General features: G+C 34.3%; 1 protein-coding gene across 1 annotated transcript; it reads left to right on the forward strand.

The window, feature by feature from the left end:
- The first annotated feature begins 1,038 nt into the window (after positions 1-1,038).
- Positions 1,039-18,754, forward strand: LOC136829697 (uncharacterized). The gene is made up of 4 exons (XM_067088494.1): positions 1,039-1,156; positions 15,826-16,037; positions 16,167-16,352; positions 18,620-18,754. The coding sequence occupies exons 1-4, from the start codon at positions 1,039-1,041 to the stop codon at positions 18,752-18,754; spliced, it is 651 nt and encodes a 216-aa protein (XP_066944595.1).
- The last annotated feature ends 542 nt before the right edge of the window (positions 18,755-19,296 follow it).

Below are 19,296 nucleotides of genomic sequence, written 5' to 3' on the forward strand. Positions count from 1 at the left end.
ATTAGAACGTGTTGCCAAGGTTTTAATTAACAATAGGCATCCCAACCGGGAAGTCACAAAATGCATCCATGAACCATTGGTAAATGGTACCAGCAGGAACCTCACCCTTTTAGTCTTGAAGATATCACTTTCTTTTATAAGGGCGTGTTTCACATGAACTATAAGGAGGATCAGCGCACTCTTCTCAACTCTCTTTTATAAGGGCGTGTTTCACATGAACTATAAAGAGGATCAGCGCACTCTTCGCAACTCTCTTTTATAAGGGCGTGTTTCACATGAACTATAAAGAGGATCAGCGCACTCTTCGCAACTCTCTTTTATAAGGGCGTGTTTCACATGAACTATAAAGAGGATCAGCGCACTCTTCGCAACTCTCTTTTATAAGGGCGTTTTTCACATGAACTATAAAGAGGATCAGCGCACTCTTCGCAACTCTCTTTTATAAGGGCGTGTTTCACATGAACTATAAAGAGGATCAGCGCACTCTTCGCAACTCTCTTTTATAAGGGCGTGTTTCACATGAACTATAAAGAGGATCAGCGCACTCTTCGCAACTCTCTTTTATAAGGGCGTTTTTCACATGAACTATAAAGAGGATCAGCGCACTCTTCGCAACTCTCTTTTATAAGGGCGTGTTTCACATGAACTATAAAGAGGATCAGCGCACTCTTCGCAACACCATAAAAGGAACGTCTGCCCTACAGACCTGGAGAAAGGGTCAAACTAGTGATTTACTGTAAGAGCAAGAGAACTAGACCCCCTAAAAAGAGCCAACGTTGTAGTCTACCGGTACAGATGCCAAATTCGAGAGTACCTCGGCGCCTACATTGGTATGACCACAATTAGGTTTTCCAAGAGGATCTCTTGCCACGCTAAGGCAGGAGCCATATGCAATCACGCTGAGAGTGACCATAATGTTGAAACAAAATGAAGCGATGTAATCCCCAATATTGGAATTGTCGATAATGTAACAGACCATTGCAACTTTGCCTCCCAGAGGCTCTACACGTTTGAAAAGAAAGGCCTAGCCTTAACACCATGAAGGAAACTTTCCTCCTCTCAACGGTGGCACATAGAATGCTGCCCACCTCTACTCATGCTCCGAGAGAGTTAACTAATCAGGAACTGCTTCCATCTGTTGTGAACAACCCTTCCGGTACCACCACCCACCCTGTCTCCAACGTCCAACGGGTGCAACCATAAACGTCTGCAATCTGTATTTTTAATTGTTATCATTTTCAATATTTTGTTTCTATTGTTCACCGTGTAATTACTGTCATTACCATTATCTTGAATTCTATTTTTTTTTTCTACTTCAACAACTGTGTGGATACTGCCGATTAATTTTTTCATCGTGTTAAAAATAATAATAATGTATGTAGATTGTGTGTATTGTATTTGTATATTTTCCATATATAAGGCCCTGAGCTGAAATAATGGATATTATTATTATTATTATTATTATTATTATTATTATTATTATTATTATTATTATTTATTATTATTATTATTATTATTATTATTATTATTATTATTACTAAGCCCTAACAGCCAATCAGAATTCAGCTCCCTCCCGCCAGCGATCTGGGACCATTTATATACCGACTGATGAGCCCATTCTAACCAGAATGAACCCATCCCGTCCTGAAAGATAGGCCGGCGATACTGGCAGAAACGTTGACGCACTTGGGAAACTTCTACGAAGATTCTCTGCCACTCAAGAACGACGCTGAGGTTATAAAATTACCAAATGCTGACAGCCTCAAACTCTACGGACATATCTCGCCCAATATTATATACATCGTCCAGCTCTTAGCAGATGATAGCCTTAAAGACAAGAGATTAGTAAGGAGAATTTAAAAAATCCTTGTTTAAAATCAGCTCCACTGATGCTGCCACGTTTTTAACAAATGCTTGAAGGAGGGGTCTATTCCCGTCAAATACAAGGCTAATAATGATAGTTAGATCTTTTAATCTAGTTTCTCCACTATTCTCTCTACATATTTTGCAATAACGCCTGAATAGAAGCTGTAATTTCATAGGGCATATCAATTAAAAGAGACCTTTTGATAAAATTTTGCTTCCACTCAAGGGATATTCACAAAATCCAAAAGTTGAAATTTTCGGTTCACGTAAACCATTTTGAGTATTTTCAATAAGCTCAGAACATTTCACCCTTCTTCCATTTGAGGAGACACCTTTCTAGATATGCAGGTGTTACATAGCACTGTTCTAGTTCTAGTCATGGTGCAAACTGTATTAAGCTACTAAGGGTATCACTGTGATTCATAATAGAATGAACTGGCGTTCCTGTTTGTTTGAGTACTGAAATAACAAATTACTTTAATATTAGGTTTTTTTAATAAGTTCCCATCTATCTCTGATATCCGATGATAAGTTTATAGCCGATGTCAGGTACATACCAAGGTCTCAATTGCCATTTTCTTGCTGTATATATCAACATAAGTGGTTCCATTGTTTGAATATTGTAAACTTAAAATTTAGATACACACATTCACACGTCCATATATATATATATATATATATATATATATATATATATATATATATATATATATATATGAATATAAGAAGGCCCATAAAACACAATTTAAACATTGCATCCATATATTTCGGGCACTTGCTTCTGTGCCCCTGTTCACTGGTAGAATATGGACAGATGAAATGTTACAGGGGTATATATACAAAGTATATATGGGTGTGGCATTAAGATGGTATGCAGGTGACCGTTTCCTAAGAAGGAGGAGAGAATAACCAGTTCCCTAGTGGATTTTGGCCTCATTAACTCCCGTTTGGCGACGATTCTGGAGATCGTGTGTCCTGGGCCATCTTCTTCAGGAGAGGTCTGAGGATTAAAGCGTCGATGTCGTCCGATTTCCAATGTCCTCCTGACAAGTTCATATTGTTGGTTTGATTGATGATAGCAGATTCCAGCATCTTTCTTTTGTACGGACAGCTACTTTGAAAATCAGCTCCGCCCCACTCCAGTTTATGACATGTCCTATATTTCTGATATGTACATATATACTACATATATATATATATATATATATATATATATATATATATATATATATATATATATATATATATATATATATATATTATGGTCTTGATAACCTTTCACCTAATCGGTTAATCATCTGCCAATTACAAAGTGACAGGAACAACTCTGTTTACAATAGCTCGATAATTTCAAATCAGTAATATTATTTTGTAAATAGTAAAACTACATTTATAAAATTCCTCCGCTGATATTCATTGTCTCGAGCTTAGAGAACATGATAAAAAAACTGATGGCATTTTTCGCTAATAAAGAAAAAGATTGTAGAGAAGATGGCAAGCGAAATATTAGGTATGGCAACGGATTTAGAAAATGCCCAGGAGCAATTAAATACAGGAAATTTGCTTTTAGATATTTCTTTATGAAAAAATGATTTTGAAACTTTCAGAAACAATTGTATTCAGGAAATCTGGATTTTGGAATTTTCGTCAGAAGTTAAATAACGAAAAGCGAAAGAACTCATTTAAAAGTACTCACGAAACTTTGTATGAGGTTCTTTTTACGGCAGGAAATGAGAAAAGTTGAAAGTGAAGATGGGTGGTCAAGAACTGCAAACTTTCAAATATTTTTATAGAGCTGTTTACTCATTTTAGTAGAATTATGCATAATATGCTTCGGTATTTTTAAAATCGTTATCAACAGTATGTCATAATTATAATGAAAAAAAAGACCTCGAGCGAAGATGACTGCGAGAAGGAAGTTGAAATACAACAAAAGCTTTGGAATCACAAATCAATGTCATAAAATACTAGGAAAATCTCAGCGTCACGGACTTCATATAAACGTTTTCCTTTGCCAATGAGTACATATTGTTTTGCATTTTGTAATGTTTGGCTGAACCAGTGTATGTCAAGCATAAAATAATCTCTTGGAATGGAAAAGTTTTTTAACAATATTAAGGTAAATTTTTGCTATTACTTCACTTATTATGTTGATGTGACATGTTTTCTGTTTAATGTGACATGTTTTCTTTAAATTAAACAGAGTACATATTCGAGATACATATGACTGTTTAAACACTCTCATATGCGTATAACTAAAGAATAATTCTATGAAATAACGAAGGGACAGCATTATTTTTTACTCGTGTATTTCTTAAAACTACAGACTTTACAATGAGGTTTGGGTTTGGAGACTTTGGAGGTCTGAAGTTTGCCTATAACATTAACGAAGCCCCACATGGGTAGTACATTGCATAGCTACCATATGTGTTGACTATTATAGTGCCAAAAGGGCAGTCTGTACGGAACCTTTGCACATTTGAGTACTCGCTTATTACTTAAATAAAAGAAAACTATAATTAACTACGCCTAAACCTGTACAAGGAATCTTTACAAATATTTCTATCAAGTTTCCTGTCGCAGCATCTCTTCAGTCCGTTTTCTATTTTATACAGTTTCTACTTGGCAATGCTATCCTTTTATCATTACAGAAAAATACTTTGTATATTTCTTTTACAAAGGAGAACTTGAAAATATATAAACGCATTTGGTTTCTGACATTTATTTACTCTTTTATTTTATATATATTGGTAACAGCATCCAGAGGATCCTTCCATCTGGGTGATGTTTCTATAAGAAAAAGAAGAGCACATTCACTTTTTCCCACTTATCAATAACAAAGAATCCGCTCAAGATTAGTTTTCTGCCATTTGACTTTCTATCATTTGTCTCATTTCCATGAAGGGTTTTTGGTTCCCTTCACCGGGACATCTTAATCATTTTCTCTACCGACTAGAAAGAAAAAAGAAGAAAAAGGAATCTCGATGCTGTCTGCGTAATGACTGAAGGGAGACAAAATATTTCTGTGATAGTTTTTCACGTACCTCTTTTCATTATTCTCTGTTTAAAAGTTGCTCCTTTATTAATAGTAATTTTCTTCACAGGCGCCGGAACCATTATTTTGCTTGTTTACACTTACCCTCTCTCTCTCTCTCTCTCTCTCTCTCTCTCTCTCTCTCTCTCTCTCTCTCTCTCTCTCTCTTAGACATTTAGACATGGGCACAAATGTACACCCTGTGGTGTACTGTCGATCATAGTTATTTATTATGTCTCGTATTTGTGCATGTGAAAACATTGTTTTTAGATGACAAAAAACTGGTTCACAAGAGAGTTAATATTACGACATACAGCATGAGGCATTGACACCAAGTATGTTACACCTGGGATGCAGAGACCAAAGTAAAGCTAAGATAGTTAAAATATATGTATATATATATATATATATATATATATATATATATATATATATATATATATATATATATATATATATATATATATATATATATATATAATGAAGGCAGGGAAGCACACCAACAGGTCAAGAAAGTCATATTTATTCAATTGCAACGTTTCGAGGCCAACCAGCAGGCATCATTTTCAAGCTACAAGTAATAATACCTAATTAGTACAATAAAATTAAGTGACAAATATTAAAATACACAATATAAATTACATTAAAACAAGCGAAGTTAAAAATATGAATAAGGACCAACCTGTTGAGTATGGAGGCAGAGTAAGGACTGACCAAAAACGTAAACAGTTTACGAGAGATAAAGAGGTGTAGACGTGGCATGGGTGTTCAGTGTGGGGACCAGTTTTTTTAATAAACAATGATTCATTAATTGCTAAAAAGTTTGTGATTAGAGGCTCTGCCCAAAACCTTAAAGTCCTTGTACTGAATAGAATGTTTGCATTTCTCGGCATGATCCTTATGTTGGAAAATTCGGGATTTGAAAGTTTAGTGCCAGTTCTATAGCTGACAGCTCTATGACTGTCGATTCGGACTTTAAGTAACCTATGTGTCGATCCAATATGGGTTCCTCGATTACATCGAGGACAAGTAAACTTATAAATAACACAAGAGGTCATTAAAGGATCCAAACGGTCTTTGAAGCTGAAAAGGCTACCGATATTCAGTGGGTTTGTGGGTATAATTTTGATTTTCACGGCAGGGAGGTGACAGGATATTAGAGATCGGAGTTCTTTTATAAAAGATAGTGTCGTGAATAAAAGGAAGACTGGAATAGAAAGGTAGTTTAGGAACGCGAGGGGTAGGATGACGTGGAACAAAAATATTATTTAAAAATTTGGAGACATGTTTAAAGAACAAGTGGGTGGGAAAGCAGTTGTTGTTAAAGTATTTTTGCAGGGACGTGATTTCATTGTGGAAAGCTTGCCAACTAGAGGATAATGCAAAGGCTCGGTGAAGCATGGTTAGTACTGAATTAATCTTAAAATCAAAAGAACAAAAACTATAAAAATTTGTACCAAGACCAGTAAATCACAAACTTTTAGCAATTACTGAATCATTGTTTATTAAAAAACTGGTCCCCACACTGAACACCCATGCCACGTCTACACCTCTTTATCTCTCGTGAACTGTTTACGTTTTTGGTCAGTCCTTCCTCTGCCTCCATACTCAACGGTTGGTCCTTATTCATATTTTTAACTTCGCTTGTTTTAATGTAATTTATATTGTGTATTTTAATATTTGTCACTTAATTTTATTGTACTAATTAGGTATTATTACTTGCAGCTTGAAAATGATGCCTGCTGGTTGGCCTCGAAACGTTGCAATTGAATAAATATGACTTTCTTGACCTGTTGGTGTGCTTCCCCTGCCTTCATTATATTACTGAGTTTTGAGAAACCTCCGCCTGTTGAATATATATATATATATATATATATATATATATATATATATATATATATATATATATATATATATATATATATATATATATATATATATATATATATATATATATATATATATACACACTTCATTAAATAGAACAAGAGGAAACATCAATGATTTTCATGAATGATATAATTATCAAAGGGAAACTGGGAAAAGAGCATCAATGCAAGAACTGAGATTTTCCTTCTTTTGTTCAAGTATTTTGCTCTACGTGGCATTTTCGTCTTCCGACAACAAAAGAAAACAATCCTTTCGCCTACTTTGTCTCTCACCTGTTTGAGGATAAACGCTCATTACTGAAGGGTTTCATTCTCTCGGAGCTTTGCTTTGTGTGAGCAAAAATTGCACCTTCGATGCATAGTGACTCTGTTTCTTTGAGTAGCATTTATAATTTGTACAAGCAAATCTTGTTCGAATCAATATAATATGTAATGTTTTCGTACAGTATTATTATTATTATTATTATTATTATTATTATTATTATTATTATTATTATTATTATTATTATTATTATTATTATTATTAGTCGGTGTCTGTCACATGTAATTAATATTTGTGAAATCGTTCAAGCATGAAAATAAAGAATGAGATTGCACACCCAATACATTTTTAGTACATGCCAAGAGATCTGCAATACTTTCAAAAGAGATTAATATATGATATATAGGAAGATTAAAGGAAGGGACACTCCCTTTATCAGTTACTACAAATGCTACAAAGAGAGGCAGACTTGCGATGGAAACCTTTGCAGCGAAAAGCAAGCTGTTTTACACCACCTTCTCCAAGCAAGTTCCAAATCGTCCACTCCTTTTCTGAAGACAAAATGATTTACACTGTTACAACAACGGATAATGAGAAATACCTATAAACCAAATATCGAAGGAACCTCTTTGTGACACTAATTCTCTTTTAGGGTATTTTTTGTTTTTCTGTACCCATAGAATAGTTGCATATTTACTTGACTGTGCCTCCTTCATCTCTTTCCATGAGTTTGTATCATACACAAATCAAGGGTTATCTTGTCATTATATAATGCTAATATGCACAAATGTATTTCAGTTGCTACAAAAAATACCACCCTCATGTACAATGCAACGTTTTGGCGAGGCTTCTGTAGAGCACTGCTGAACAATAAGGAGAGCTAAAGCACAATTTTAACGAAGTAGCCCTTAAATCCTGATAATCTAAAAAGAGCCCTTGACGGTCTCTGATAGGTCCGACCCTGGTTGTACTACTTATTTTTTAGCGACATTGTGATCAAGGCTTCTCGATTTTTACAGTTTATGAGCTTAACTTCTTTGATGTATATGACTGATGCCTTTGTTGAGTAAAATGCTTTCTCTTTTCCAATTTTCACATAATTGTAAATGATTTTGATGTATGTGGTGTCCTATCGTCTACCCTTCTGGACTAGAGGTCGTGGGAAACAAGAACAATTCCCCTAGGCTATTGGGTGATAATTTATATAACCTGCACCATTGTGAATGGTAACTCTTTCATGCCTGAAGAATTGCTTAGAGAAATCCATATTCCAACAAGTGTAGCGTTTTGAATTATAGATTCTGTATCGTGGTCTCTTGGCATTAGTTGTCGATGTGGCTTGAGGAATGCCCTAGAGAGAGAGAGAGAGAGAGAGAGAGAGAGAGAGAGAGAGAGAGAGAGAGAGAGAGAGAGAGAGATTACTGGCAATATATTTTCGAAGTCAAAAGTAATGGTTTATATCCAGGTTATCTGATACCTAATTTATTATTCTCGTAAGCATTGGGAGAAAAGCGCTTCCAAAGCTATTATAAACTATTGTGAAATTACAGAATATTAATATGTAGTTTTATGCTGATGGTTACAAATTAATTACTTGAACTGACTGATTGGTTTCTTAATTAATATAAAGTATTAGGGGGGATTTTGTTGATGTATTACACTTTGGATAAAATCTCAATACGCATTTTTCATGAAACATTGATTTATAAGATATTTGCGCCACACTGCGTGCAGTATTTAACATTCGCTAAATTCTACTTATTGACAGAGCAGTTGTTTGCAACATATATTTTGATAAATAGGATAACCGACCTTAAGAAATGAGAGGGAAAACGATTTCGTTCCTGGTGCTGAGCCATTCTGTAATGTAAAAGGGAGTAAATAAATGGTTGCTGCCAAATAATTGTTGGTACATTTACAGTTCATTGAATTATCTCATAAAACGTGTTATTGGTTGCAACATATCCTTGATTTATTGGAAAAGTGTCGGATATGCATTTGTTAATTTTTTTTTTTTTTTTTTTACTTATCTGCATCTATGTGATTTTATCATTGACTTCTAGTTTCAGCAAAGTATCAAGTCTATCTCTATCACCATCCAGGACGTAAGGTGAGAGACACACTTAACACTTAGCTGAAACAGGAGGTCAATGACAAAATCACCGTCGATGCAGATAATTAGAAAAATTGAAAAAAAAAAATGCATATTTGACCCTGTCAAAAAAGGGATAAGTGTTCGCTATATCGCGGCTCTTAAATTTCATGTATGAATCTTGTTGAGATATGTTAGAATTTTATTCTCTGTTCAATTGTATCCACATTTGATAAGCTAAAACAAATGCCTCCACAACTGGGTAAACATGAAATGTCAGGATTATCCTTTGTTCTATCCATGATAAAAGCCTGAATGCCAACAAAGTGTCCGATGTAACGAGGTAAACCCAGTCATAGATCTCAAAATATAGAGAAGATGAACATCGTACATCAGAATAGGATAAAACTTATATTCAATTTCCCATGACCTGTCACTAAATCCAATTTCTAAATGAATGATATATATATATATATATATATATATATATATATATATATATATATATATATATATATATATATATATATATATATATATATATATATATATATATATATATATATACACAGAGAGAGAGAGACAGAGAGAGAGGGTTAACTTCAAAACAAATGAACTGTTCCTCATGAATTGAAGCAGGTATATAAACAGAATCCAATAAAGTGTCAATTCTGAGAGATAAGAATAAATAAAGTATAAAAGCGGATAGTTTATCTTTGATACAGATTCATTCGTAAGGAAAAGAACCATGAACATTATAACCTTATCAGGCATATTTCCCAAGTAAAAAAAATCAACATTTACCGAGAATTAAGACTTTATTCCTGATCTTCTCTGAAATGTAGAGTTAGTTTTGTTTCCTTTATTTCTTTATTCCAAAGGAAAACGGAGAGTGGATATCATTCAGTAATCAAAGATCTGATCGTATGGAATAAGTAATCAACTAAGAATCTGAAAAGTCAGAACTGAAAGATTAAGAGAAAAATAAATGATAGAAAATGCATTAATTAAACAGTGATTCAGTCTCTTTACTCAATAAATTCCGCAATGAGGAGTTTCTAGAACTACTATTCAACCACTGAATGAAAGTACTGTTCAAAAAACTTGATTTGATAAGTAGTTTGCTTTAGACAACATAAAGAGGTCTTTGGATGTCCCAGTTGCTCAAGGGAACTAAATCATCGCGGCAAAGGGCATCTCAAACGGTATAACGCATAGATATAAGATGTAAATGCAGCCAGCTTCAAATATCATTCTGTCCGACGGTTAAGGACCCATTTTTTAAAGTTGAGCATTAAATTGTAATTGGAAGTGCAATTTTGTCATCATAAGAATTATGAATCAATTGTGCTTTTCATATGAGTCAGTTAAGATGTTTACGGAAGGAAAGAGCATCGGTGAACATACAAACAACTGTGAAGCAACTGTACAACTCCAGATCTGCTGAAGATTTTAACTAAAAATTGCTCACTATAAACCAGTAGTATATATTTCCTGAAACCGGGATCAGATAACTAGAGAAAAACTATTTAGAGTACGATCAAGAAGTGTGGGAACCCTTAGTAGACTTTATGCAGTATCTATGAACCCTCATTATTGTACAGTCTGCCAGGATTACATCAGGTACATCAGCAAAACAGTAGAGATCAATTCTATTAATGTTTTCGTCAGCTATAATATTTTTAACAGAAATCCGTCATGGCTATATGTTGAAAAATTCACTTCTTAAACAATCATTTAAGCGACAAGTAGTCTTTCGGTAACTACTTCCACATTCCTTAGTTTAAACGTTTATCATACTATTTTCTCTATTAAAATTCTTACTCCCAACTTACTATAAGACCAACAACACAGTTTACCAGCCACAGGTTATGAGAATCTCTTTCTCGGTTGAAAGCACATGCTGTTCATGTCTCTCAGTAGCAGTTAAGGTTCTGCTTAAATATTTATAGGATTTTATTTATTTAGTGCATTTAAACCTTCATCTGTAAAAGCTAAACGGCTGCAAATGTTACATATTGTGGTTTTAAGTATTCTGATTTATTCTTTTTATTCTTAAGGTTTATGTGTATATTTTTTATGTCGTTCTGTTGGACCATATTTAACTTGTGTTTTTAATAAATATCATTTTGTGGCCAATAAACCTTTGTCTATCTATCTATCTATCTATCTATCTATCTATCTATCTATCTATCTATCTATCTATCTATCTATCTATCTATCTATCTATCTATCTATCGAGAGAAAAGCAACAATAATTTGGCTCATGTACATTATTTTTCAGGATAGCATATTCTTGTAGTGTTCCTGCGATCATTATGTCCCCAATCCGAAATTCCTGGCAAAAAAAAAAAAAAAAAAAAAGAATAATGAAAATAGATCTGTATATTCCTCCTCATATTCTGGATACTTGCAACTATGAAACTATGAAGACATTTTATAACATAATTAACAGAAAAACAAAATTGCCTAAGAACTTCCTCTTTTTACCTTATTCCACAGTCTTTGGGTCCATCACTTCAATGTTGAAACATAGTAAGAGTGAGCACAACATTTCACATAATGACATAAAAACACTTACTGAAGAAACTGTTCTCAACAGAGTAGCATTATCGTTTACAAAGTTCCATAAATGGGTTGTGATTCATTATATCTGGCTTAGATGAGTAAGGAATTCAATAGCAGAATAAATAAACAAACATTTCGTTAAGAGTGGCTAAAAAAACACAATTTTTTGTGTATGCCTAAATGAAAAATCACATAGGACTGACTTTTCCCGTAGTAGTGTAATAACAAAAATATTTGTTAAGAGAAATTCCAGAATCCATATTAATAGATAACAAATGAAAATAATATTAATCACTATTTCAACATATTACTGACTCCATTCTGCACAAGAAGCTTAAAGGAGTTTTAAAAGAGAAAAATAATAATATCAGAAATTCTTGTTAATGTCCCTCGCCCCTCTTTAGTCAATCCATCACAGCTGCTTCCCTTCAGAAGATCAACCTCAAATGTAGTGACCATTGCAAGCATTAAAATGATTTCATACTCCTCTAGTCCTACTTTTTTTTTTAAACCAAATCTTCTTAAAAATCTGAATTTTCTAATGCATGTACTTTGCCTAAAAATGCCTTATAATCAAGAAAATAAATCTTGCACTCTGATGTTCCATTTTTCTCATGCCCATAAAGTTTATATATATATATATATATATATATATATATATATATATATATATATATATATATATATATATATATATATATATATATATATATATATATATATATATATATATAGAAGAATCAGGGGAAACAGACCCGACAAACATCTCAGGTTGAAGAGGTAAAGGCACGCATGTCTCTTACAAGAACAAGTTTATTCGGCCAACGAAATTGGGAACACCTAATTTACAAAATGTTACCAAAATAGAAGACAGAATTAATAGGTTCCTCAGAGCACTCAAACGTGACAGCATCATAGATGAAAACACCTTCCAAAACCTTCTCGTTACCGGTTCAACATACGGGATCATGTATGGCCTTCCCAAGATCCACAAGGAGGGGTCCCACTTAGACCTATACTTTCTTCGTTAAATACGCCCAACTATAAACTTGCAAAGTATTTAGTTCCATTGTTAGAACCGCTCACCAATAATTCTTTTAATGTAAAAAGTGCTGCTGATTTCAAGGACGATATTCTTAAGCAGGACTCTGACCTTTTATGGTCAGTTTCGACGTTGAGTCCCTGTTTACCAATATTCCTGTTGAGGAGACGATCGAGATCATATTGACCAAACTTTTTCCCTTTCCCGATTCTCTTTTTAACGGTTTTAACAGAACCTTATTTAAACAACTTTTAGAATTGGCCGTGGGACACGGTCTTTATTTTTAATGATTCTTGTTTCAGACAGGTGGAGGGGATGGCAATGGGAAGCCCTTTAGGTCCTACCTTCGCCAATATTTTTATGAACTCCCTGGAGGAGACAGTATTTGACAATTGTCCCCTTAGTTTCCACCCTTTATTTTACAAAAGATATGTGGACGACACCTTTGCCCTGTTTAAGCGCGATTTTAATGCAGACTCCTTTTTAGAATTCATTAATGCCCAACATCCCAATATTAGGTTTACAGTTGAGAAAGAAACTCGTAACTCCTTATCATTTCTTGACTTACGCATCACCAGGAAAATAATGGGTTTCAAACCAGCATTCACAGAAAAATACTTTTACAGGTTTGGGCACCAATTTTTATAGTTCATGTAATTTCAATTTTAAGTTGAATTCTCTTTCTACCCTCCTCCACAGGGCGTATTCTCTTACTTCCAGCTGGACAGCCTTTCATAAAGAAGTAGAGTTCTTGGCTAATTTTTTCGCAGCAATTGTTTTCCATCCCACTATTTCCATCGAGTACTTAATAAGCTCTTAACTGCAAAAATGGAACAACCTATTCCACATATACCGTTCCCCAAATTATGTATTTATGCTAAGTTCCCTTTCCTTCATGACAAAAAGTTTTAAAAGAAATGTATGAATTTAATTCATCATGAATTGCCAGCTGTAAATCTGAAGTTGATTCCACGAAACCCTCTAAATATCCGTTCTTTTTTTCAGAGTGAAGGACAGACTGAGTCCTTCCTTGACATCCAACATTATCTATAAATATACCTGTCCCAGATGTAGTCTGGGAACCTACGTTGGATGTACTAGGAGGCTTCTCAAGGTCCGTTTCTGCTCCCACCAAGGTGTCAGCTTCAGGACGGGTTGCACACTGTCCAATCCCGAATTATCCAATGTTCGGAATCATTCCAAGATTTGTGGTACCCGCTTGGATATTAATGATTTTAAAATTATTGGATCTGCCCGTAAGGACGACGAGTTGATGGTGTTGGAGTCGCTTTTCATAAAAACTAATGTACCAACACTAAACACCCAATCGTCGTCCAGACAACTGTTTATAGCATAACTGCCTGTTTGTTTACTCTCCACGTTCGTTATAGGTTTCTTTCGTTTGTTTATTTCCTCCCTGTCTTTCTAGTCACTTTTTAGCTCTTGCCTTGGTAGGTGTTCCTTTCAAGTTCTTGTTTTAATTTTTTTGTAGTTGTAAATTTTTAAAAATTTTTAAAGAAGCTTTTCCCATTGTGGAAGTGACATTTTAAGTATTTATTGTCTGTAATTTCCAGCCTTGAGGATGCATCATGTGATGTGAAACGTTGGCCGAATAAACTTGTTCTTGTAAGAGACATGCGTGCCTTTACTCTTCAACCTGAGATATATATATATATATATATATATATATATATATATATATATATATATATATATATATATATATATATATATATATACACACATATATATATATATATATATATATATATATATATATATATATATATATATATATATATATACATATATGTATGTAAAGGCCAATCCTGAGCCTATACTTGATTTAAGTCTCCGTTCTGTGATCAGAAGTTGGTATCTCGCTTTTCCGAGATATTTGAGTAATAGCATGTAACGTGAGCCGGCATCATAAGTTATACCTTTCCCTAACTAAATTCTAAGGACTACTGGAATGAGATACTAAGTACAAAACTAAACTTTTATTGAAAAAATAACAATGAAAATAACATCTTAAAAATTACGAAGAATGGAAATGAATGATTCATCACACCTATCAAAAGTTCTTCTAAGGAAAATAAGGTCCGAAATCATAAACACCCAATTACTTAAGGAAATACAGGAAATAACTCATCTGTCCTTTAAATCATAAACACGTCAATTAATAAAATGAGGTCATAAAAAAAGTCATACCACTCCCTTCTTTGAATGAGGGAGGAATGAAAATACCTGTGACAGAACAAACGTTATATTAAAACCAGAAAATGTAAAAATCGCAGAAACACAAAATTTTCACTGCCACAGGGGTAACGTTTGTGTTCATAGTTCTGAAAGTAAAGTCTAAAACGTTCATGAGCTGTACTCACTTCACAAAATCCTCTGGGACAGTCTCCATGTGAAATTACACAGTTACATGCTCAATTATACAATTAACGGATCGCAAATGCCCAATATTTCATTGTTCACTCCCATTTTATTCCTTAGGCAATGCACACACGGACACATTCTTCGTGACATCATCCGAGGTCAAGTACGGCAAGACACGCCTCTGTACTTCAAGGCGTCACGAAGTACGTACACACACGTACATTACTTGAATACTTTCTTCAAAACCGGATTTTATAACCGGTTCAGCTGATGGACGTTTTAAAGTTGAAACCGCATTTTCTGTGACGGTGTCCTGTCACTAAGGAGGTTTGCGACTTCCTGTGGCATGCGAATGGTTCAGCATTTTCCTATCTGCTGTGTATAGGCAAAATGGACCCTGCGAATAGCTGACCCAACTTTTCAAAGGCCACCTGCAAGCAATTATATATATTTATATATATATATATATATATATATATATATATATATATATATATATATATATATATATATATATATATATATATATATATATATATATATATATATATATATATATATATATATATATATATATATATATACATGACATTATTAAAATAGAAGACCGAGTTAACAGATTCCTTAGACAATTAAAACAAAGTAAGGTTATAGACGAACATACCTATCAATGTCTTTTCTCTACAGGCTCCTCATATGGGATTATGTATGGCCTTCCCAAAATACACAAAGACAATATTCCTTTGCGACCGATTCTTTCATCAATAAATACCCCTAACTATAAATTAGCTAAGTACCTGGTACCCCTCCTCGAACCTTTAACCAACAACGCCTACACTCTCAGGAACTCGCTGGGTTTTAAGAACGAGATCCTTAAACAGGACTCGGACCTTTATATGGTTAGCTATGATGTCGAGCCGTTATTTACTAATGTCCCTGTTGAAGAAACTATTAATATTATTTTAAGCAAATTATTTCCTGACGAAGACTCTGTGTTTCATAATTTTAATAAGTCTCATTTTAAACAGCTTCTTAACTTGGCCGTGCGGGACACGGTCTTCGTTTTTAATGGTACTTCCTTCAAACAAGTGGAAGGGATGGCGATGGGTGGTCCACTCGGCCCCACCTTCGCTAACATCTTTATGAACTCCCTGGAGGAGTCATTCTTAGATTCCTGCCCCTCCAACCTTTGCCCCCTATTTTATCGACGTTATGTGGATGACACATTCGTTCTTTTTAGACATGAATTTCAGTCTCACCTGTTTTTGGATTTTATTAATGCCCAGCACTCCAATATTAAGTTTACTATGGAGAAGGAAATATGCAAATCGCTCCCTTTCCTGGACCTACGTATTTCAAAGGGACTCGGAGGGTTTCCATACCAGTATATACAGAAAGAGCACCTTTACTGGGTTGGGTACTAATTTTTACAGTGCTTGTCATTTTAATTTTAAATTAAATGCTATTTTTACACTCCTCCGCAGGGCCCTTACTCTGACATCGTCTTGGCAAGGCTTCCACAGCGAAATTGAGTTCCTGACAGGTTTTTAGAAATAATTGTTTTCCTCTAAAACACTTTTACCGAATTTTGAGAAAGTTTTAGATATGAATTTTAGTGAGCCACGTGTCATTTATGGCGTTCCCAAACTTGATATCTACGCTAAATTTCCCTTCCTGTTCAACGATGAGTTTCATAAAAAGTTATAAAGATCATTAGCAAAGAATTCCCGTTTGTAAATATGAAACTTATTCCGAAAAACCCTTTAACGCTCGGGTCTCTTTTTCAGATCTAAGGATAGACTGTGCCCGTCTCTAGCATCCAACATCATTTACAAATATACTTGTCCCAAGTGCGAGCTGGGAACCTACGTTGGATGTACGAGACGGCTACTGAAAGTCCGTGTCTGTAGTCATCAGGGCGTCAGTTATAGGACGGGATGCAGATTGCCCGGGCCTAAATTATCAAATATAAGAAATCACTCTGAAATCTGCAAAACGCAGATTGATATGAAAAACTTCGAAATAATAGCCTCAGCCCAACACGAGGACGAGCTTACGACTTTAGAGTCAATTTTCATGAAAGCACTCGTTCCCTCGTTAAATGCCCAGACGTCCTCAACACCCTTGTTTATTTTGTGATTTCTCTGCTGCTCTCTTTGTTTTCGAGTAGTTTTACCTTTTTCTGTTTAGTCACTTTTTAGCCATGTACTGGGTAGGTTTGTTTTAAGATATTTTAAGAAATGTAGGTATTTTTATTTTATTTTTTTATCTTTATAATTTTATATAGTGGCGTCCTTTTTATTAAACAAAATTGTGTCATTGCAGCCTTGAAAATGCAATGGATTATTGCGAAATGCCGTCGGCCACAATAAAACTGTAGATTGCTAGTGTGCCTCTCCATCTGCCCTTGGTCTCTCTCTCTCTCTCTCTCTCTCTCTCTCTCTCTCTCTCTCTCTCTCTCTATCTATATATATATATATATATATATATATATATATATATATATATATATATATATATATATATATATATATATATATATATATATATATATGCTACAATCAACATGCGTAATCAGTCATTACGCGTAATGACTGAAATTTCAGTCATCACGCGTAATGCACTTAGGGACATTTGATCCCCCAGGAGCTAGTACTAAACACGGCGAAACAGTGAGTCACCTATACTGTTTCGCCGGGTTTAGTACTAGTCCCTGGGGGTCAAATGTATTTCTGCCGTGTTTAGTACTAGCTCCTGGGGATCAAATGTCCCTAAGTGCATTACGCGTGATGACTGAAATTTCAGTCATTACGCGTAATGACTGATTACTCATGTTGACTGTAACATATATATATGTATATATATATATATATATATATACATATATATATATATATATATATATATATATATATATATATATATATATATATATATATATATATATATATATATATATATATATGTGTGTGTGTGTGTGTGTGTGTGTGTGTGTGTGTGTGTGTGTGTGTGTGTGTGTGTGTGTGTTCAAATATTAAGCCGCAATTTTGAAATGATTTATACCAGAAGCAAATAACACAGATGCATCCATACAGAGTAGGGACCCAATCTTTACCCCTTTATGAGTATTATACAGTGATTACATTGCTTTTCCTTCTATTCCCTTTATCCTTTATTAAGTATGTGAATGAATTCGCTGTCATACTGTATCAAACGAAAAAGATGTAGGTTTTATAGCTGGCTAGGTGAATGCACTTGTCATATTTTATTCCAAAGATATAGTGTACATGATATCAAGAAGATTTAGTGGCTTTATGCTTGGAAGTATAAGATGTGCAAAATTAGTGACCAACTATTAAAAATAGAATAAAAAAAAGAGCATTTTATCCTACCATTATCTCTAACAAAAAAAAAATATGTGTGATTATTAATGACAGACCTGGGAATGAAGTCCAAAATATTTTAACTGACATTTTTGCAGGAAACCAAAGTTCCTGTGATTTCAGATATTCCGGATTCCTCAACCGACCCTCAGTATGTCTCTGTTTTCCCTCAAGCTTTTGATCTCTTCAGGGAACAGACACAATCCAATATTCGTTATGCAGTAGACGACTGAGGACACAGTAAAGGTGAATAGCAAGCTTCAGTGTCTGAGTTCATTCCGCTGACACCCGAGAAATCATTGTTCCTCTAAGAGTGCATCCAGGCAAAAGAATCTTTCACTAAACGTTGTTTTTGTTTGAAAAAAGGCTGAAAAATTATAATTTTCCTTTCGTCGGAAAACTTTATGACCTCCCTTTTTTTCAAAATAAATCTCTAAAACAGTAATTAGAAGAGAAAATGAATGTGATTTCAATACACCCAAGAATAAACATGAAAAATGTGAAAGAGACGAGCGTTTAAACCTTATAATGCAATATACACAGAAAGACAATTAAGCACAAGTAAGTAGGGGAAAAACGCCCAAATCCCCTCATTTCCAAATCGCCTCATTTTTAGAAACGCCTCAAATTCCTTTCACCTATCATCTTATCCCATCTCCGTACCTGAGATGTATCAAGGGTGACCTGTCCGAGATAAGAGTTCGTCTCCTTACCTGGGGTATAATTAGATTTATTACAGTATATGAGGCCTTTTTATGAGTTATTCCATATACGT

This window comes from Macrobrachium rosenbergii, chromosome 45 (genome assembly GCF_040412425.1).
Source record: "Macrobrachium rosenbergii isolate ZJJX-2024 chromosome 45, ASM4041242v1, whole genome shotgun sequence".
NCBI lineage: Eukaryota > Metazoa > Arthropoda > Malacostraca > Decapoda > Palaemonidae > Macrobrachium > Macrobrachium rosenbergii.